The following is a 23000-nucleotide window of genomic DNA, read 5'->3' on the forward strand; positions in this document are numbered from 1 at the left end:
GGGCAATGCCTCTTTTTTGGCACAGACGTTCCCCATAAAACCTTTTGATGGGTCTGGGGGATCACTTGGAACCAAGCCTATTTTGAAAGGTGGCAAATACTAAACAACAAAGTTCTACAAAAGCTCCAGAAGAAGCCACGCTTGTGGTGAAGCATGTAGAAGGAATAACACTTTTGTACCTTGACCACTGGGCCGTTATGGCCTAAATTTCATTTCTGTATTTATCGGTGCATAATGCACCTTTTCCCCCTGAAAATAGGGGAAAAATCACGGGTGCGTGTTATACACCAATAGCGTATTTCAGGGGAAAAGGAGGGGGACGAGCACCGCCGGAATCACTGAGCCAACATGTCCTGTTTACTCGACTCTGATGTCACACACAAGTCCCGCCCCCGCCACCGGCATTGGACCAGTGTTATGTCAATCACAGGAGCTGGTCCAATGGCGATGGCGGAGGTGCGACTGAGAGCCGAGTACTGTAAACAGAAGATGGCGGCTCGGTGATTCTGGCGGCGACCGCCCCCCTCATGTTTTCCTGCACTGCAGGAGAGATGGTGAGGCTGCAGATAGGCATCAGGCTGCATTGGATGAGCGCAGATCAGGCTGCAGATTGGCACAGAGGCTGCATAGAGGCTGCAGATGGGCATCAGGCTGCATTGGATGGGCGCAGATCAGGCTGCAGATGGGCACAGAGGCTGCAGATGGGCATCAGGCTGCATTGAGGCTGCAGATGGGCACTAATCAGACTGCATTGATTGGCACTGACCATAATTTTGCTTCAAAGTGGTTTATTTGAAAAAATATATTATTTTTCTGAAACTTCCCACTTAAATTGGGGTGTGTGTTATACGTCGGCACATGTTATGCGCCAATAAATACGGTAATTATTTGACAATATCTATCTAATAACATTTTCTATTTTTTTTTTTTTGCAAATTTTGCTTTTGATTAATTTGTCTGCACCTTAAAACTCCAATTTCGTGCTCTTTGGGTATATACTGTTGTCATATATAAAGGAGGTGGTGCATTTTTTAGAGTCTTCTAGCTCCAATACCAATATGATACATTTCTCAATTACTTTGTAGCTCTTTGAAAAATATGGGTAGTTAACAGAATAATACAGAATAAGTGGGCTCTTTTTGTTTAAAAATATATATAATACATTTATTATTGAATCCTTATTAAATCATTAGCAGCAGCTATTAGGGACACATTTCTATGCTTACCTTCCCTGGAAACATGTACAAAAGGAACTAATCTAAGGTTCCCTCTCACCTACGCAGGTACGACAGTGCGCGCGTTTTTGCACAATTTCACGTGTCGTGTTTAGGGTAGCCCATTCATTTCAAAGAGATGCCCTATGTATGACAAAATGCACAAAAAATGTGCAAGACCCTTTTTTTTTAATTGCACCACACCAAAACACATTGGGGTCTATTTACTAAAACCGGAGCGTGCAAAATCATCTGGTGTAGCTGTACATGGTAGCCAATCAGCTTCTAACTTCCGCTTGTTCAAGTAAGCTTTGACAAAAAACCTGGAAGCTGATTGGTTTCTGTGCAGAGCTGCACCAGATTTTGCACGCTCAAGATTTAGTAAATAAACCCCACTGTGTACTGTGGTGTGCTTTAGTGATGCTTCTGGGGTTGGTGTGTGATCGACTTCTGCTAATGACTTTAGCAAGTAAGTGACAGGTGCGTGAGAGGCAGGCAAACCCGCAGATACTATCACTACCCAGGGGGCAGTGTCAATTGGGCACTGTGATGGCTCACAAATAAAGCTTTGATAAGAGGAGGCCCCTAGAAACTGGAAGAAAGCAACTCATAGGGGGATTTTCTTTATAATACAGTAGTGAATCATGAGTATGCCATCCCTTCCAAAAGCATGCATCGGTGACATCAATGGCTGCAGAGACAGTGAATATCTCCTAAACGGTTAGGAGATATTCCTTGTAACTACAGGTAAGCTTTATTATAAGCTCACCAGTAGGTACAAGTGTCCAAGCGGTGTTTGCTACCATGCTTTATTTATATATTCAGTATATACACTATATTACCAAAAGTAATGGGACGCCTGCCTTTACATGCACATAAACTTTAATGGCTTCCCAGTCTTAGTCTGTAGGGTTCAATACTGAGTTGGCCCACCCTTTGCAGCTATAACAGCTTCAACTCTTCTGGGGAGGCTGTCCACAAGGTTTAGGAGTGTGTCTATGGGAATGTTTGACCATTCTTCCAGAAGCAAATTTGTCAGGTCAGACACTGATGTTGGATTAGAAGGCCTGGCTCACAGTCTCTACCTCCAATTCACACCCAAAGTTGTTCTATCGGGTTGAGGTGCAGGCCAGTCAAGTTCCTCCACCCCAACCTCGCTCATCTATGTCTTTTTGGACCTTGCTTTGTGCATTGGCCTAAATCATTTGGTGGAGGGGGGATTATGGTGTTGGGTTGTTTTTCAGGGGTTGGGCTTGGCCCCTTAGTTCCAGTGAAGGAACTCTTAAGGCATCAGCATACCTAGACATTTTGGACAATTTCATGCTCCCAACTTTGTGGGAACAGTTTGAGGTTGGAACTGTCCTGTTCCAACATGACTGCGCACCAGTCCACAAAGCAAAGCCCATAAAGACATAAACGAGCGAGTTTGGGGTGGAGGAACTTGTCTGGCCTGCACAGAGTCCTGACCTCAACCCAACAGAACACTTTTGGGATGAATTAGAGTGGAGACTGTGAGCCAGATCTTCTCATCCAACATCAGTGCCTGACCTCACAAATCCACTTCTGGAAGAATGGTCAAACATTCCCATAGACACACTCCTAAACCTTGTGGACAGCCCAGAAGAGTTGAAGCTGTTATAACTGCAAAGGGTGGGCCAACTCAATAATGAACCCTACAGACTAAGACTGGGAAGCCATTAAAGGAAGGCATCCCAATACTTTTGGTAATATAGTGTGTAGTGTATATATATATATATATATATATATATACATATACATGCATACATACATATACATATACATTTACATATACATACATATATATATATATACACACACACACACACATATAATATATACACACACACTGTAAATAAAATACAAATATAAAGCTAATGAATAATTCAATTACCTACCGTGCATTTTATTACTTTCCTCAAATTCCTCTGTGATATTGACATCACTGGAGTCCTTGTGAATATATCTTTCAATATTGTCATTTAGGTACCATGAATTGTTCTCATCAAACACCAAGAAGAGAAGAGCGAATTCCCGATCGACATCTTTTCTCCGACCTTTGCTGTCTAACACTCCTTTCCTGCAAGTTATCAATGGTCCCACCAGGCCACTGTACACATCCTGCGTGGGGAAGATCAATGCATCAATGGAATTATATTGCATAGATATATCAGATGGAATAATAATAATAATAATAATTAGTTAAAAGCAACCTGTTGTATCCAAGTAAATTATAATCTACATTACAGACCGAGAGCGTTTACCTCATATTGTTTGCAGATTTGTCATTAGTTTATTGAGTGGAGGTTTGGGTTAAGTTACGTTTTAAGATTTGTTTCTTCCTTATAACAACCTGGGGGGTTAACTGTTCTTCTGAACTGACACTTTGGCTTTGAGCTCTGTCATGCCCCCTTGCCACCCCCCCCTCCCCCTTTTATTGCCCAGTTATTGGCAACTGAGTTGCTCTCACTGGTTGCACAAAATTACAAATTCATTTTAAGGCCTCAGTTCACCTGGCATGACTCATTATACATTGAAGGTTGGTACTGCCTACCCTAACCCTGCTGCCCTAGGTGCTGGCCCATAAGTGTCATTATGGCAGTTACAGTTTTGCCAAGCCCCCTAGAATGGTAAGGTTTCATTTAAAATATGAATATGAATTGAATTGGCATGTTGATGAACGGGAGAGAGATGAACCAGGGAGGGCAAAATATAAGGAAATTCCATTTTAACTCTAAGAACTGAATTCAGAACCCCAGAGTTACATGATTGCAGTGATCAAAAGTGTATTTTTAAGCAGTACTTATAATGATGACCATAAAGGTAATATGATTTTAAGGTGTAACAATTGTTTATATGAAAATTATATTTTTCAGAAATAATATGTATCTATTGGGCAATTTGAAAGCCCAATGAATATTGACCAAAGATGGTATACGGTGACCACATCCTTAAATCGAATGAGCATTTATTACTACATATAACCAGATTTAGGCTCACCTGGAAGGTGATAAAGGTTGAGGAGCACCGTGGGACACTGTTGGAGGTTAGAGAACCATAGGAGGCCAAAGGCTCTGCAGAAGGCTGTTGGGAACTGTGGGATGCTGGGTGGCACTGTGGGAGGTTGGGGGGGGGGCACTATGGAGGCTGAGGGCTCTCAGGAAGCCTGGGGGCACTGTGGGCCACAATAGGAGCCGACTGGCACTGTGAGGCCGCGTACACACGCGGGGACTGTTCGCCTAACTTTGTTCGTCAAACAGTTTGAGCGGACAGTCCGCTCAAAATTAGCATGGACGGACTTGGCCACACACGACGAACGAACAGTCCGCTGAAACTTGCACGATGACGTGAACGGCACGTACGACGGGACTAGAAATACAACGTCCTATACACTGCAATGCAACCTTCGCCGTGTAAATCCTTTCTGAGCATGCGCGGAACTTAGTTTGACGAACAAGCCTACACACGGGCGGACTGTCCGCTCAAACCAAGTTTCAGCGGACAGTTTTACGGAATTTCCGAAAAACGTTGTTCTGCAGACTGTCCGCTGAAACTGTCCGCTAAAGCCCACACACGAGCGGACTGTCCGCCGAAACACTGTTCAGCGGACAAAGTTGGGCGAACATTCCCCGCGTGTGTACGCGGCCTGAGAGATCGAGTGATCTGCAGCTGGTTGGAGGACTGGGAGAGGGAAGGACATGGCCCGGCAGTTTAGAACCACTGCTCTATAGCAATCCAAGAAGCCATCCTGAAACCAGAACTCAGGATCGGTGGTCAGAGGACTGACTGCAAAAACTAAACTTGGAAAAGAAGCCCCTAGGTTCCTGGATTATATGTTTGCCTGAGTTGTAGGAGCTTTTGAAGGTAAAGTAAGTTTTACAGTAAGGAAGCATACATACTGATGTGGTTTCTGGGCAGTTTTTGACACATCAGAATGCATTGGAATACTAAAATTAAATATACATGGGAAAGATTCAGTGTGTTGCCGGGGCTCTGCTTTCTGTACAGTCAGTGTGTGATTTACATCTAATAAACAGTAAATACATAACATATGGTCTGCAAACATATCCAAAACACATGCAAATATAATTGGGAGGCATCTTACAAATGTATTGTGGGAAATGAACATGAATCCCAAGAGCCAAACTGTCTTTAATGACAAACACATGGCTAAACCGCATTTTAAATTTGTTGGCATCTGTGCTGGAGATAGAAACATTTATGGTGAATTAAAGCAGAACTCCAGGCTCAAGAGCTAAATACACAGAAATGAGAGCTGCTTACTTACTTTCCAAAAGATCATTGTCACCGGGACTGAAAGTAATGGAAAATCCAAAATGTTGACATATCATCAGAACAGGAGCAGAGGGGAAATCTTTCAATGTGGTCACCTGTTTGGGTCACCGTTGTCTAAGGGCCCATTCACAGTATTGTGTTGAGGTGCCTTTCATTCTGAATGGTATCCCAATGCATCTTGCAGATGGATGTACATTGTAGTGCGCTGTCGAAAATGCTGCATGCATGATTGTGGTTTGTTGAACAGCCTATTCAAATGAATTTTATAACACAACATGGCCTAGGAATTCTGCCAACCAAATCCGTTGGATTTTGTCCGTCGGATTTTGCCCGTCGGATCTTGTCCGAAACTGTTGCATACACACGGTCCGACTACGTTGTCGAAAAATCCGATCATTAAGAACATGATGACGTAATTTCGTTACAATGGGACTAGTAGCCAATAGCTTTGATGTAGGAATTTGATCTGAGCATGCGTGGCACTTGGTCCGATCAAAATTCTCTACACATGATCGGAGTATGTCCGATCAAACCAGTTGGTCGGAAAATATTTCCAACATGTTGGAAAATTGGGTCCGACGGATATTCCGAGAGAATCAGTCCGATGCATACCACACACAGTCGGATTATCCGACGACACGGTCCGATAGGACACATTCTGACGGATTCTCAGACCGTGTGTACAAGGCTTAAGAGAAGATTGCTCTTACCTTAGAGCAGCCATTATCAACCATAATGGCATCTTAAGGTTGGAATATTAAGGTTCCTCCAGAGATTATTAGGGGTTCCTTGAGATGTGGCTGATTGACCTTTATTTGATTGTTGTTGCATAGTACCAGGGCCAATTCTGCTTGGCAGAACAAACAACATGATGCAAATGATAATTTGAGCTATTTGTAAGGGTGGCAGTCTAAACACTAACATTTTTCCAACCGACCTCCAATGAATTCTTTTTGCACAGGTTTACAGAAATGTCTAAAGGATTTTTAGGGTTCCTCTGAAGTAAAAAGGTGTAAAAAGGCTGACCCAGAGACATTTCATCTTAACTTCCTGTTGGTTTACCACATTCCTAGTTTAGAGCTAGGCCAAAGAGAGCTTGGTCAGGAGACTGTGCAGAGCCAGAAGGGGCTTGGTGGAAGGAAGCCCAACCATTCTAGGACTGAGTCAGGAATTGATCCTTTCTTTAGAGAGAAGTGACTGTGCGGTGGTTTGGTCTCTCAAACAAGTGCAGTGCATCCATCAGTTGTACAAGACACCTAAGAGAGTACAATGCAGCCAGAGGTTGTGCAATAAAGCCTGCACTTTTGTAGAGAGCACCCGCCAGAAGCCTAGCAGTCCTCAAGTTGTGTAGATCTACAGTTCTGAGGTATCCCCTACTCCCCATCCCTATCCAATTTCTTGTTCCATTAAACCACCGCCCCCCCCGAAATAAAAACCCTAGGCTGATCTTTGATCCAAAGAAAGAGTGCTGAAAATGCCATGTGCCTGGCTGTGCATGCTGTGAGTGGGGGGAATTAGGTCCAAATTACCAGCGGCTCCTGCGGGGGTAGCACTACACCTACAGTATCCAAAGCAAAGCTTAAACTATACTTAAAATTTTTTAAATAAAAGCCTTTTAGCTTTAAATATGTGTTGCGGTCTTGCAGCGGTAAAATTTGAGTCATAAAGATTTAATAAGGTGGTCGTAATGAACTGTTTTGTCTTGCAGTTACAAAGTGACATCTCCAAGCAATTGGAGTATTTCCTTACATTACCTTCATATAGTTTTGCACAGAATAATAGGCCCATGTTAAACAATTGGGGTCATTAATTCCTGGTCCCAGGTATTCTGGAATGTTCCACTGGTATGTTTTTGTTCCCCCTAAAGAAGAAGATATGTAAAGAAGGTCATTTATGGCATCTCAAAACTAAAGATGAACTCGAGATCAAAAGAAAAACACATTTGATATGCATATATAAAGGACAGGTTTACCTGCCTGAGGATTTGTAACTCTGTTTAGCTAGTTTTGTTATCCTAGAAGCCTTATGGACACCATGATGAGGTTGGTGACCAGCCCTTTCTCTACTACAGTTAAACAGAAAAGCTTGTAGAAGGTCCTGACCCCTTTCAAACTAGTGAATTTCCAAAAGTAGTGCGATTTCAGCCCATTTAAAATAAATGGGTAGAAATTGCACTGCACAGAATTGCATGTGAGTTGCACAGGAACGCACAACACATTTCTGTGTGATTCACAGTGTGAGCAGGCCCTAGGACCAGGAAATGAGTGATCACATGACCACTGATCACTCAGTTCTCACTCTGCTCAGAACGCAGAGTAGTGACCATCAGTCACCGTTCTCGGCTCTTTTCCTCCAACTCTGGGCTCGACGGGCGCAGTTTTTTTAATCTAGGGAGCCGGAGTCAGCTGTCCATCAGGAAGCTAGGTGGATATTGTCAGGATTCTTACAGGCAATAGCCCACCAAAAGCTGGCTCTGAATTACAGGAGAACAAAAGTAAGTGCACTCCTGTGACCCAGGAAATGTATGGCCAAAAAAGCTTTGGCCATACTCATAAACCGCGCTAATGTTTAATGACTTACTACTATTTCCCTTTAAGCAGCAACTTTTCAGTGAGATATACACGGTTCAAATCTTATAATCTCTACTGAGTTGAGCTAACAGTGATTGGTGTCCATATTGAATCAATTGTCAAAAATTGGAATGAAATAAACCAATTCATAAATAAAATAAAATCTATATGTGATGAAATAGTAGAGTCCTTGATTGAAAGTCGTCACCATCCACCACCATAAAAATTATGATCCTCAGTGACACCGCCACCACCAAAAGCAGAAATGCATGCTTACCAGCTCATATTGACCTCTTATTACAGGGGGCCAGTCACACTTAAGGCTTATAAGGGTCCTCATACGGCTCAGGCATCAATCTTCATGGCAACAATATCATAGAGGTATCCCAGAACACAAAAAGCTCCACATAGCGTAAAATCGTTAACACTTTATTTTAAAATTAAATGTTACACTTACATTGTATCAATGTCAAAATCGCCTTAAAATCAAAAGCGCCAGCCGGCACATAAACAGCAACCAGTCCTTCCGGATTACATGATTGCGATGACGTCAGCACAACGCTCCATCCTGGATGGGTGGAGGAGCGACGTGCTGACGTCAATATGAGCTGGTAAGCATGCATTTCTGCTTTTGGTGGTGGCGGTGTCACTAAGGATCATATTATTATGGTGGTGGATTTTATTTCATTTATAATTTGCAGATTTTTTGACATTTAATTGATTCAATATGGACATCAATCACTGTTAGAGCAACTCAGTAAAGATTACATTCCTCTTTTAAGCTGCCCATACATGGACTGCATTTCATTTGGTTGCTAATGAATCTGATGAAATAAAAAATAAAAAAGAGCCAGATTGAAACTCGACAGCCAAACAGCAGCTGCATCCAATGAGATTTTTTTGCCTTAAGTTCTGATGTACCCTGTCACAGAACTGGATGTCCAAGTTTGAGGGGATGGTGTCATAGCACCCACGCTGTTCAAGAATGATGACTGTCCACTCAGACCCAAGCACTGTCACATATGGGAAATCATGAGCACCACCATGTACTGACAATGAATGGAGGTAGCGAGGGGTCATGGACAGGTAAGATACATACCGTGGAGGGAGGACTAAGGTTCTTCTCATAGTCTAAGCCCTTGTACACACGGTCGGACATTCCGATGGAAAATGTCCGATCGGACCGTGTTGTCGGATAATCCGACTGTGTGTGGGCTCCATCGGACTGTTTCCGTCGGAATATCCGACCGACAAAGTTTTAGAGCTGGGCTATAAAACTTTCCGACAACATGATCCGATCGGACTTTGTCCGATTGTGTGTAGAGAATTCCGATCGGACAAAGTGCCACGCATGCTCACATCAAATTCCTAGACCAAAGCTATTGGCTACTAGCCTGAACGTAGTCCCGTCGTAACGAAATAACGTCATCACGTTCTGAACGATCGGATTTTCCAACAACTTTGTCCGACCGTGTGTATGCAACGCAAGTTTCGGACAAAATCCGTTGGACAAAATCCGATGGATTTTGTTGTTGGAATGTCCGACCACATGTACAAGGGCTAAGAGGTAGGTCCATCACAATAAGGAACAGATTGTACTTTTATTTGCTGTACCTTTTCCATCCAGACAGGATACTATAAAAATCTAAAGCCTTATTGTACTGAATATCACATGGAGACCTATTTAGCAGTAGGAGCAGCAGGTTCCAAGTGTTCGAACTGCAGATTTGAACATGATTTGATTAGGTAACAGACAACTCTCAGATAAATGAGGCCCCCGGTGATCACTTATTTACTCACCTGGCTGAGTAGGTTCAACAAGATAATTGTCCATCTGAACGCCATGTCCGTAAATAGAATGTGGATGTGTAGCTTTGTTTTTAAATACGATCAATATACTGTCTCCAACCTCAGCCCGAATGAATGGACCTAAATTATATACAGAAAAATACATAACAGTCACTCTCAAGAGGTTACTGCTTTAAAACCAACGGTCTTTAAAGCGGAGGTCCACCCTAAAATGGACCTTTCGCTCATCGGAATCCTCCCCCCCTCCGGCGCCACAATTGGCACCTTTCAGGGGGGAGGGGGGTGCAGTTACCTGGATAATCCAGGTAACTGCACCCACTTCCGGGATAGCTCTCTGCGGAAAGGGGCGTAGATTACGCCCCTTTCCGCAAGTGCCCGCCCCCTTCCGCAAGTGCCCCGCTGCCTGCTGGGAAACACACAGATCCCAGAGGCAGCGGGGACCGTCCTTATTGCGCAGCGCGGCTCGCGCAGTAGGGAACCGGGAAATGAAGCCGAAAGGCTCCATTTCCTGATTCCCATACCCAAGATGGCGGCGGCAGCACCCGAGTGACGATCTAAAGATCGGCTTCGGGTGCCGACATCGCGGGCACGCTGAACAGGTAAGTGTCACTATTTTAAAAGTCAGCAGCTGCAGTATTTGTAGCTGCTGGCTTTTAAAAAAAAAAAAATCACAAGGTGTGGAGTGAGATTTGGTGACCACTACTGTCTTGTTCACTGTTCTCCTTGCTGGAGAGGAAGCTGTACCTGAAGACCTGCAGTGCAAGCATCTCCCTGTTTCTGCTACATTCGTCCTTACATTCACCTGTGTATATCTGTATGGACACACTAATATATATACCCATGTGTTACAGGAATAAAAGAGCTACTAGTGAAGTGAAATGTAGAGGGCTTCTATAAAAACTGATGTCAGAAGTGGCCAACGCTCCTGCGCCTCATCCCGGCATCCTAGTTTTGGTTATACCATTCTCCTTGCCTGTCTGTACACCTGCAAGGAAATTGACGTGGCCAGTCTCTGGGTGGAGACTAAGGCTGAGTTCACATTGGCATTAAGAGCAGGCGTTTGAGAGGCATTAAAAAGGCCCCTCAAATGCCTATGCACAAGATACAATTGACAGCACATAGTGCTGTTCACACTAAGCGATAGAGTTGCCTCGCTTCAAAATTAAACCTTCATGTCGAGTCAGGAGGCCTTTCGAAGCCTTTCAATGCCTCCCATTCAAGTCTATGGTAATGCCTCGCAAATGCTCTGGCAGGCAGTTGCGGAGCGGTTGCGGGGCCTGTCTAATGCCCATACTAAAGCTCACTGATGCCTGTCTGATCCCATACAAATGCTATAGAAGCATTTTTTGAGTGTTAGAAATTTAGGTAAGTGTGAACAAGCCCTAAACCTGATATAAGCCAGCCAAGCCTGCAGTCTCATGCTTGTCATAGTGTGTAATACCTGATCCTGATACTTCCCCCACCCACTGAGATCTTACCGAGTATTTCCAGATGCTCCTCCTCCTCGCACCTCTCCTTCCGTTCTGTGAACTGTCCGTCTGTGTATTCCCTGTAAACCACTTTCTTGTATTTTGATCCTATGAAGCCCCCATCAGAGCTCAGAAAAATGTTTCCATGGCTGCAATAGGAGATTTAAAGATTTATTCAATAAGGCAGTTAGAAGTGCTATACCAGGGTGCAAAGTATTGCAACCCATAGAATCTAACAGCGGACAATTAATCTGATTGGATCATATGAGCCTTTGCAATTTGTGCACAATCACTGCTATTTGCACTGGCTTGGAGCTCATTCACAGCAGCAGTATTGGGCTGTGTTGGGCAACGTCGCCCCAATTCAGTTCCAACACAAGAACAAGTCCTTGCCTTAATATCAAGGTGATATCACCTCCCCGTCTCTCCACTTCATCCGATCAGTTCTGGTGACCTAGGGGCCCCAAAGGGATTCCCTTAATTTCCAGCGATTTCCTCTCACCTCCTGTTTTGGTTATGGGACAGGAAATGTCAGTAAATGTCCCCAAGGGAACACAGATGGAAAAAAACAAAACTGAAAGGGGTTATAACCCTCCCCTATACTATCCTGTCACACAGCACAGCTCTGCTGCAGTTAGGGTACAGTCCCCAGTCTGTGAGTGGACAGTGAAGAGAAGCAGAACACTGATGGGCTCCTCTCTCTGTCACTTTTCTCTCTTCTCCTATCAGCATGTTTCTGGCTAGGACATGAGCACTACAACACAACTGACTGGCTCCTTGTGCTGCTTCTCTCGTCCAGTCTGAGCTCTTGTTTTACAGGGACTTCAAGATGCTGATACCAAGTCCGATTCATGTACTTACACTGCGTTTAAAAAATATATATATTTATCTGTAGAACTGCCTGGGGTTCAGTTCTTAGGCTGATGGGTCTGAAGCAGAACTTCTATTCACCCCTCGGACAGGCTAACTTCTATATAATCACATTGATATATATATATATATATATATATATATATATATATATATCACATATAATAATGACCTGTGCATCTCATACCTCTCATGCATATCTTCCATGATGCTATGTTTTTCAAGTTCCCAGGACCTGTCCGGGCTATAGTCCCACTCCACCTCCTCCGCAGCAATGAAGTACGTCCTCATGGTGCCATACTGGACATCATTGTGGCTCGTAGAATTGTCACATACCTTCACCGTATATTTATTTTTCATACCATCCCTGCGATGATCCATCAAATGACAGCTCACTTCAAACTCCCCTAGAAGTGGAGCACAGAGGGGAGGAGATTATACCAGGCACATTCAATTCAATGGGGGAAGAGTGCCAGGCCCACACAGAATAACTATGCAGGGGGTCAGATTTGACAATAACACTATAGCACTTCTAGGATTAACATACCTGTTATAAAAATATTTAAAAAAACTAAAACTGAAAGGCAAACAGTTAATTGCACAAAATAAATACATAAACTGAAGGGTTTGTACTTCTGTCCATCCAGTCCTGAAATTTATACAGAACTGGCAGACTTTTTTTCTACTGCAGTTAAATTATATGTGAACCCTCACCTGGTAAAACAACCCATTATGTTTAGAATAGAAATGCAAGGCAAAGCATTTGTACGCACACACACACAGTAGACATGTGCACTGACAAGAAATTAGTTAATTTTCGTTTCATTTGTTTTCTTAGCTTTTTTCAAAAATTCGGAAATGTGAAAATTTGTATATTTCGGGAATTTAGAGTTTTTTGGATTTCCAAATTTTCTAATTTCTGAATTTCCAAATTTTTCGGATTTTCGGAATTAGAAAATTCGGAAATTAGAGAATCCGAGATTCTAAAAAAAGAAAGAAAATCAGTTTAATTAGAAATAATAACTATTAAATTATAGGTATTGGAATTTACTTTCAAATTCGGAAATTCGAAAAATCAGAATTCGGATATTTCGGGAATTTCCAATTTTCGGATTTCTGAATTTCCGAATTTTTGAATTTCTTGAAAATGTATGAGAGTCTCTACAGTGGAAGCACATGCATTCTAATGGATGGATAGAGGGCAGGTGAGCCTGGAAGTTATAGATGGGGCAGTGCCAGTTGTTTGTTACTGATATAATATTGGAGCTCAGAGGATGCACTGGACACTTTTGCTGCCATTGTGCTATGTGTTGGGTGCCCAGTGGGATATTTGCAGACATCTCAACTCTCCCGCAAGTCTCGGGAGTCTCCTGCGAGCGACGGCGATCTCCTGGCTGCCTGTCACTCAGCCACAGACAGAGCAGCCCGAGCGTCTGAATGGAGTATGGCCTGCTCGGGCTGCTCTGTCTGTGCCTGAGTGACAGGAGGCGCTCCCCTCCCCCTCCACTACGTCAATCATACACAGCGGTCGGAGCTGAGTGTAAAAAACTTAGGCCATGCTGCAACAAAAGTCCTGCACTCCTCTTAGACCAGCTTGTGTTATAGGCAGAACACTGCGTCTATCACACGGGCTCGTCTAGGAGGAGGGCAGGACTTTTGTCACAACGTGGCCAAAGTTGTCACACTGAATTCCAAGACACGGTGGGGGATGCCTGCTGTGTGTAATCCAGGCACTGACCGTAGTAAGGCTGCGATTATAGACACTGTAAGGCTGCGATTATGGGCATTGTAAGGTTGTGATTATGGGCACTGTAAGGCTGCAATTATGGGCACAGTAAGGCTGCGATTATGGTCACGGTAATGTTGCAATTATTGGCACAGAGAGGCTGTAATTGGGGCATGGTGAGTCTGCAATTATGGGCACTGTAAGGCTGCAATTATGGGCACAGTGAGGCTGCAATTATGGGCACAGTAAGGCTGCGATTATGGTCACGGTAATGTTGCAATTATTGGCACAGAGAGGCTGTAATTGGGGCATGGTGAGTCTGCAATTATGGGCACTGTAAGGCTGCAATTATGGGCACAGTGAGGCTGTGATTATGGGCACTGTAAGGCTGTGATTATGGGCACGGTGAGGCTGGGATTATGGGCCTAGTAAGGCTGCAATTATGGGCATGTGAAAGCTGCGATTATGGGCACAGTGAGGCTGCTATGATGGGCACGGTGAGGCTGCATTTAATTTGGGGGTTCAGCGGCGGCTAAAAACCTCCCTGAAATGGGTTTGCCACCTCCCAGAAATTTGTTTTTGCAGGTTGGGATGTCTGTATTTGTATTTGTATTTTTTTTACTAGTATTGCCGGTGATCGGCGATTTAAAGTGGGACTGCTATATTGCCGCAGACAGTCAGGACAGTAACTGACACTTTTGACACTTTTTGGGGATCAGTGACACTTACACAGTGATCAGTGCTAAAATATTTGCACAGTGACTGTACTAATGACACTGGCTGGGAAGAAGTTAACATCAGGGGTTATCAAAGGGTTAACTGTGTGCCTGACCAGTGCTCTCCTACTGTGGGGGAGGTGGTTGTACTGGGAGAAGGCATGGATCGGTGCCCCTGCTTAGCAGAGACACACAATCCATGTCTTCTATAGTGACAGAGCAGTGATCTGCCTTGTTTACATAGGTAGATCGCTCACAGTGGGAGTGGGCCGTCAGTGGCGCGCACGCATGCCCCGGACCCAGAAGTCCAGGATCATGTACCAGGTACATCCTGGCCAGAAGAGCCACCCTGCCGCCGTATATATACAGTATACAGCCGGCAAGCAGCTAAAAAAGTCAAATATTGAATGAAAATAGTATCAAAAAATTACACACATATATACAGTAAATATCCTTCTTCCACCAATAAAAAATAGAACATTGGGGGTTATTTACGAAAGGCAAATCCACTTTTCACTGAAATTGCACTTGGCACTAAATCTGAGAGGTAGATCTGAAATGAGGGGAAGCTCTGCTGATTTTATCATCCAATCATGTGCAAGCTAAAATGCTGTTTTTTATTTTCCTTGTATGTCCCCCTCGGATCTACAGCGACTTTACTTCCAAGTGCACTTGCAGTGCAAACTGGATTTTTCTTTAGTAAATAACCCCTATTGTCTCTTTTATTGGTGGAAGAAGGGTATTTATACATGTGTGTAATTTTTTTTTGCAAAATTCTTTTTATTGAATAGTTTACATTAGGGGTGTCAAACTTAATTTCATTGCAGGCTGCATTAGCATTATGGTTGCCCTCAAAGGGCCGGTTGTACCTGCAAGATGAGATGTCCAGTGTACCCCCCCCCCCCTTACATCAGATCTCAAGAGCCCCCCCACCATCAGAAATCGAGTCCCGACCCTCCCTTACATCACAGTGCACCCCCCTTTCCTTGTGCTGCTGGTGGGAAGAAGCTGACGGCATAGCTGGGAAGCAGAAAGTGCAGGATCTGGAGGAGGACCAGAGGAGGGCTGGAGTCTGCTGATTGCAGAGACCTGGTGAGACCAGTGGGTCCTGTGGCTGTACAGAGAGGCGCAGGATCTGTAGGAGGAGTTCCACCCTCTTCTCAGCTTCTGACTGCTGATACGGGAGGGCAGAGATAAGCCTCTTCATGGCTGCATAAAGGGGATACCGCAGCTGCAGGAGCATTTCAAAGGGTAAGTGAAATGGTCTGGAGGGCCGGATTCGGGCCTTGTGTGTTGACACATAAAGGGTTAACACGGACCATAAACCTCTCTCACTTCTTAGATCTCAGCAAGGATGCCAGGTCATGGGTAGAAAGAAAAGATCTAAGTGCTCACCGCTTAAGTATAAGATTTCATTTTTGTGTTCAAACACAAACTACTCACATAAAGATGATAAAAACACAGCATGTAAAGCCGACAATCGTGTTAGTTCCGTAGGGCAGCAGCAGGTGATGTCATGCGTAGCTCCTCCCCTGTACCCGTTACGTTCAATCAGAACTTCAAAGTCATCAAACTCCTTCCCCCTTCCCTTCGTTAGCAGATGGAGGCACTTGGGGAAGAGGGGAGGAGTCCAGTGACGTCACCGGATCTCCGACGGAACTCCCTGAAGACCCAAAAAGTAATGCAATTTTTCCTATGATACATCAAAACCTGCAGTGCTGACAACCAAAAGAAGGGTGACAGTGCTTCTCAGGGTGTGCGGCTCTGAAGCCTTCCCTCTTCTTGCTGGCTCCTTACCCTATTACTGGATATCACCACCATTGCAGTACATGGTGTCAGTAGTTTTCAATTTTATAATTATTTTTAAATATATATTTTTTTAATAATTTTTTATATATATATTTTTTTTAATATTTTTAGGAGCCTTGTTGAGGGGCTCTGGTGAAATATCAAGGGTCTAAACAAAGAGAAAGAGACTGAGGACAGAGCTTCCCCCTGTCCCTTTCTCTGCAGCCTCAGATGCGCTGGACAGTGATTGAATGGGAAGCGTGCTGTGCTGAGCGGCTTCCTGTTCATTCACAAACTGAAGCATAGTAAACACAGTTTATTATGCTTTAGTTAGGAATGTAAACAAGAGCAATTGGTACAGATCACTCACTGTGTTAATTCATTCATTCATCGATCATGATACATCCCCCACAGCAGCGGGCTTGAGAGGAGGGAAGCTGGCAGCACTGCAAGCACTGCAAGGGGGAGACAGGGGGTGCCAGGAAGCAGGGTGATTAGGGGATGCTCAAGCACATCTGGCACCCTGTGTGTACAGACACCACACTGATTATTCCATATCCCCTACTAAAGAGATATCTACATTTTTACAACAATCTTTTTATAGAGAAAACTTTCCACTGGATAAAAATAGTTTTGCATCTTGGACAAGGAAAATATTTGACAATAATTACCAGCGTTATGGGCCTGCATAGTCACAGTGAGCGTTGAGTGTGGGAACACAGTGAAGATCTCCCTCTTCGTTCCAGCATAGTTGAGTATGTTCCCCTGGAAAAGAACGCTATGAATGTCTACCTCTGTGCCCAGTCCAAGCAGATGCCATGACACATTGTCCCCCTGGCACATGATGAGGCCAGGCAGGTTCCCATACATGTAACCGTTGACAGCTGCAGAGGAAGAAAATGAACAAGGAATTGTCATCAGTATCATGAAACTCAGCCTTTCAGTCTTACATGCAATTACTATGTTATTATAGTGATTGTTTGACTTTGTGCATGTTTCTGGTGCTTAGAACTGTCCCTGCACAAAATGTCATTTATGCAGGAAAAAAAGTCCTTTAAAATCACTCGCAGCTATTATGAATTGTCGGCTCCATAATACAGAGAACACTCATTGAAAGTTATTGATAAAAAATAAATAAATAAATAAAGTGTGGGGGTCCCCCAAATTCAATTATCAGGCCCTTCAGGTCTGGTATGGGTCACCCGTCACCTGACCCCGCCCCTCTCTGATGCAAGGGGAAACCCAGGTTTCCCCGTGACGTATGGGTGACCCCGCCCCCTCTGATGTAACAGAAACCTGCCTGTGTTACATCAGAGGGGAGCGGGGTCACCCATACGTCACGGGGAAACCCGGGTTTCCCCTTGCGTCAGAGGGGGGCGGATCAGGTGACGGGTGGCCCCGCCCTCCGCATATAACAAACGTCAGGCCGCCGGAATCCCCGCAGTGTCTCCTCCGTGGAGACAGAAGATGGATGGATTCTCTGCGCTGGATCAGATCATCCATCGCTGGACCCCGGAGATCTGTCGCTGGATAGCAAGAGTGGATTACCACCGCTGGAATTTTTTTAATTTTTTTATTTTTAATAAAGGAATTTTTCAAAAGTGTGTTTGTCTTATTTAACTATTTTTTACACTTTCTTTGTGAAATGGTAAGGGTCATTTTATACCCCCTTACCATTTCAAACAGGGGGGGCCGGATCTGGGGGTCCCCTTGTTAAAGGGGGCTTCCAGATTCTGATAAGCCCCCACCCTCAGACCCCCACAACCACCAACCACGGTTGTGGGGATGAGGCCCTTCTCCACATCAACATGGGGACATGGTGCTTTGAGGGGTCACAGACCCCCAAAGCATCCTCCCAATGTTGAGGGCATGTGGCCTGGTACGGTTCAGGAGGGAGGGGGGGCGCTCTCTCGTCCCCCCCTCTTTTCCTGTGGCCTGCCAGGTTGCGTGCTCGGATAAAGGGTCTGGTGTGGATTTTTAGGGGGACCCCCACGTCAATTTTTTTTTAAATTTGACGCGGGGTTCCCCTTAATATCCATACCAGACCTGAAGGGTCTGGTATGGATATTTAGGGGGAACCCCACGTCAATTATTTTTTTTTATTTGACGCAGGGTTCCCCTTAATATCCATACCAGACCTGAAGGGCCTGGTAATTGAATTTGGGGGACTCCCACGCTTTATTTATTTATTTATTTATTTTTTTATCAATGACTTTCAATGAGTGTTCTCTGTATTACGGAGCTGACAATTCATAATAGCTGCGAGTGATTTTAAAGGACTTTTTTTCCTGCATAAATGACACTTTGTGCAGGGACAGTTCTAAGCACCAGAAACATGAGCCCCTTCACAGGCATACTATAGACACCCCCCAGGTACAAAATTTAAAGGAATATTACACTTTTATTGTTTCACTTTAATCATTATTAAAATCACTGCTCCCGAAAAAACTGTAGTTTTTAAAACTTTTTTTTGCATTGATCCATGTCCCCTGGGGCAGGACCCGGGTCCCCAAACACTTTTTAGGACAGTAACTTGCAGAATCTTTTCTCTCTGTCAAATCTTTTCTCTGTCGAATATTTTCTCTATATAATCTTGGACTAATAGAGGTAAGGTTAGGCACATTCGACAACAGGTTCTATAGACACAGATTGTTATTGTCGGAGTCACGTTGAATCTCCTATTCTATATCGAACTGTTGTAACAACTAAAAAGAAAATAAAGCATTTATTTATGTTGGATCTTTCATTTTTCTGGTTCTGTGCTTTCGTTATCGTTTGTCAAAACGAAAACGAAAATAGCTGAAATTCGGATGAAAATGCATTCGGACGAAAACGAATGCACATGTCTACTCTCTCCTCATTGGCTCACTGACTGTGATTGACAGTAGAGGGAGCCAATGGCTCAAGCTGCTGTCTCAGCTAATGAGGAGGAAGAGACCCGGGAGAGCCACTGCTCTCATGCACAATGCTGGATCAAGATTGGGGGGAGTGCTGCACAGAGAAGGTTTTTTTACCTTTATGTATAGAATGCATGAAGGTAAAAAACTGAGCATTTACAAGCAGCAAGCTGCACAAGCCCATAGAGCTCACGTTGACGGGCGATGTTTGCCTGTGTTTGACTTGCGTTTGTAATGCCCTTAAATGCAGGTCAGCAAAATCCTGATTACTTAATTTATTTAGTGTTTATGGGGGTTATTTATGAAAGGTAAATCCACTTTGCACTACAAGTGCACTTGGAAGTGCAGTCGCTGTAAATCTAAGGGGTATATCTCAAATTAGTGGAAGCTCTGCTGATTTTATCATCCAATCATGTGCAAGCTAAAATGCTGTTTTTTATTTTCCTTGCATGTACCCCTCGAATCTACAGCAACTTTACTTCCAAGTGCACTTGCAGTGCAAAGTTGATTTTCCTTTAGTAAGTAACCCCCAATGTGTTCTGTATCCAGCAATAATCACAGGTAGGAAATGGGACAGCCCTACAGCCCGAGATTTCTGAACTGTGAGGGAAAGAACACAAGTAACTGTAATTTCAAAGCCACTGTATCTCATTTTTAGATGATGGCAGTAGTACCACTGGATTGGTGTAGAGCCAATGTGGTGCCCATATTTAAAAAGGGCACAAAGTCTTTACCAAGTAACTTTAGACCCGTAAGTTTAACTTCTATAGTTGGGAAGATACTGGAGAGATTAATAAAAAATATTTTAAGCAACAGACAGCATGGATTCATGAAAGACAGAAGTTGTCATACAAACCTGATTTCTTTTAATGAGGTGGTAAGTAAAAGCTTGGACAGAAGGGTGGCGGTGGACGCAGTATACTTGGATTTTGCAAAAGTGTTCGATATAGTTTCGCACACACGGCTCATGTGTAAGGTAAAGTCTACAGGCTTGGTAGATCATAAGCTCAATGATAGCATGCAATGCCAAGCTGCGGTTTCCAAATCAAGCAAAGTCCTTTCTTGTATTAGGAGAAGTCTGGACTCCAGAGAGAGATGTAATTATACCCCTGTACAAATCATTAGTAAGACCTCATCTGGAATATGCACTTCAGTTTTGGGCACCAGTTCTCAAAAAGGATATCAGGGGACTGGAGAAAGTGAAGAGAAGGGCAACCAAACTGATAAGAGGCATGGAGGAGCTCAGCTATGAGGAAAGATTAGAGGAACTGAATTTATTCACTCTTGATAAGAGGAGATTAAGGGGGGATATAATCAACATGTACAAATATATAAGGGGCCCATATAGTGACCTTGGTGTTGAGTTATTCACTTTACGGTCATCACAGAGGACAAGGGGGCACTCTTTACATATGGAGGAAAAGAGATTTCCTCTCCAAATACAGAAAGGTTTCTTCACAGTAAGAGCTGTGAAAATGTGGAATAGACTCCCTCCCTTCTATTCATACTCTCTATAAGAGTGCCCATTCAGATTACTACAACTGCCCACTGGTAACTATATAGATTATCACATATATCAGGGGTTGACAAATTTGCTTGGAATCTAGGAGCCAGCTAAAAAAAGTTAGGAGCCAGGTCCGTGACGGCGATCTGGACCTGTCCCTGGCCTGACATGGAGACGAGTGAGGGGAAGATAGCCCCCAGCCCCCCACCTGTCTCCAAGTCATTGCCCATAGCTCTTAGATGGAAATTTTATTTGTTTTATTTTTTTCAAATGACGATTTTTTTTTAAATTGCATTTTAGTTTAAATATGAGATGTGAGGTCTCTCTAACCCCAGATCTCATATATAAGAGGACTTGTCATGCTTTTTTCTATTATAAGGGATTTTTACATTCCTTGTAGTAGGAATAAAAGTGACACACATTTTTTTTTAAAAGAACAGTGAAAAAAAATAAAAAATAAAAGTTAAAATAAGAAAATATATTTTTTTTAAATGCGCCCTGTCCCGCCAAGCTTGCATGCAGAAGCGAACGCATATATGAAAGCGATGTTCAAACCACACATGTGAGGTATCGCTGCGATCGGTAGAGTAAGAGCAATAATTCTAGCCCTAGACCTTCTCTGTAACTCAAAACATGCAACCTGTAGAATTTTTTAAACGTCGCCTATGGAGATTTTAAAGGGTAAAAGTTTGTCGCCATTCCATGAGCGGGCGCAATTTTGAAGCATGACATGTTGGGTATCGATTTACTCGGCGTAACATTATCTTTCACAATATAAAAAAAAATTGGGCTAACTTTACTGTTGTCTTATTTTTTTTAATTAAATAAATTATTATTCCCCAAAAAAAAGTGCGCTTGTAAGTCCGCTGTGCAAATATGGTGTGACAGACAGTATTGCAACGACCACCATTTTACTCTCTAGGGTGTTAGAATAAAAAAAATAAAATAATTTTATATATATATATATATATATATATATATATATATATATATATATATATATAATAATGTTTAGGGGTTCTAATTAAAGGGAAGGAGATAGCTCCATAGCTTTGCTGGTTGTAATTCCAACGGCCACCACAAGAGGGCACCAGATTTCAGAAGGAACCATAGGATCACAGAAGGCCTCAAAGCCGGGGGCTCAATTACCGGCCACCGGCGGCGCGGCCTGACGCGATCACGCCGGGGGGGTCCACAGAGACAGGATACCCCCAGCTGTGCTGCCCCAGGCGCCAGGTCGCTAATTCTAGTCGCAAATGCGACCTGGCGCCCGAGTTTTGTCACGCCCTGACATATATATTAATATTTACATCAATCATAAGCTGAAATCTAAATTTACCATCATTGAAATTTATAAAAGAGTGTACGTTTTCTCCCAGGGCCCCCCAGGATCAGGCTTTATTTAGAGGCCTTGCAGAACACATCACTGGAGTCTAATGGGTCCTCAGGACCAGACCATATCATCCAGAACACATCACTGGAGTCTAATGGGTCCTCAGGACCAGACTATCATCCATAATACATCACTGGGGTCTGATGGGTCCTCAGGACCAGACTATCATCCAGAACACATCACTGGAGTCTAATGGGTCCTCAGGACCAGACTATCATCCATAATACATCACTGGAGTCTAATGAGTCCTCAGGACCAGACTATATCATCCAGAACACATCACTGGAGTCTAATGGGTCCTCAGGACCAGACCATATCATCCAGAACACATCACTGGAGTCTAATGGGTCCTCAGGACCAGACTATAATCCAGAACACATCAATGGGGTCTGATGGGTCCTCAGGACCAGACTATCATCCAGAACACATCACTGGAGTCTAATGGGTCCTCAGGACCAAACTATCATCCAGAACACATCACTGGAGTCTAATGGGTCCTCAGGACTAGACTATCATCCAGAACACATCAATGGAGTCTGATGGGTCCTCAGGACCAGACTATCATCCAGAACACATCACTGGAGTCTAATGGGTCCTCAGGACCAGACTATCATCCAGAACACATCAATGGGGTCTGATGGGTCCTCAGGAACAGACTATCAGCTATAACACATCACTGGAGTATAATGGGTCCTCAGGATCAGACTATATCATCCAGAACACATCACTG

General features: G+C 43.6%; 1 protein-coding gene across 1 annotated transcript in view; it reads right to left on the reverse strand.

Annotated features, from left to right (window-relative positions):
* Positions 1-23000, reverse strand: part of LOC143986572 (ferroxidase HEPHL1-like) — a 126826-nt gene that overhangs the window by 15506 nt on the left and 88320 nt on the right. The window contains exons 11-16 of the mRNA XM_077484972.1: positions 17148-17360; positions 12434-12653; positions 11386-11525; positions 9899-10027; positions 7283-7389; positions 3131-3353 (exon numbers count right to left, since the gene is read on the reverse strand). Of these exons, the coding sequence (XP_077341098.1) occupies positions 3131-3353; positions 7283-7389; positions 9899-10027; positions 11386-11525; positions 12434-12653; positions 17148-17360 (1032 nt within the window). The remainder of the gene's footprint in view (positions 1-3130; positions 3354-7282; positions 7390-9898; positions 10028-11385; positions 11526-12433; positions 12654-17147; positions 17361-23000) is intronic.

This window comes from Lithobates pipiens, unplaced genomic scaffold (assembly GCF_037356315.1).
Source record: "Lithobates pipiens isolate NorthernLeopardFrog02 unplaced genomic scaffold, aLitPip1_a1.2 Scaffold_17, whole genome shotgun sequence".
NCBI lineage: Eukaryota > Metazoa > Chordata > Amphibia > Anura > Ranidae > Lithobates > Lithobates pipiens.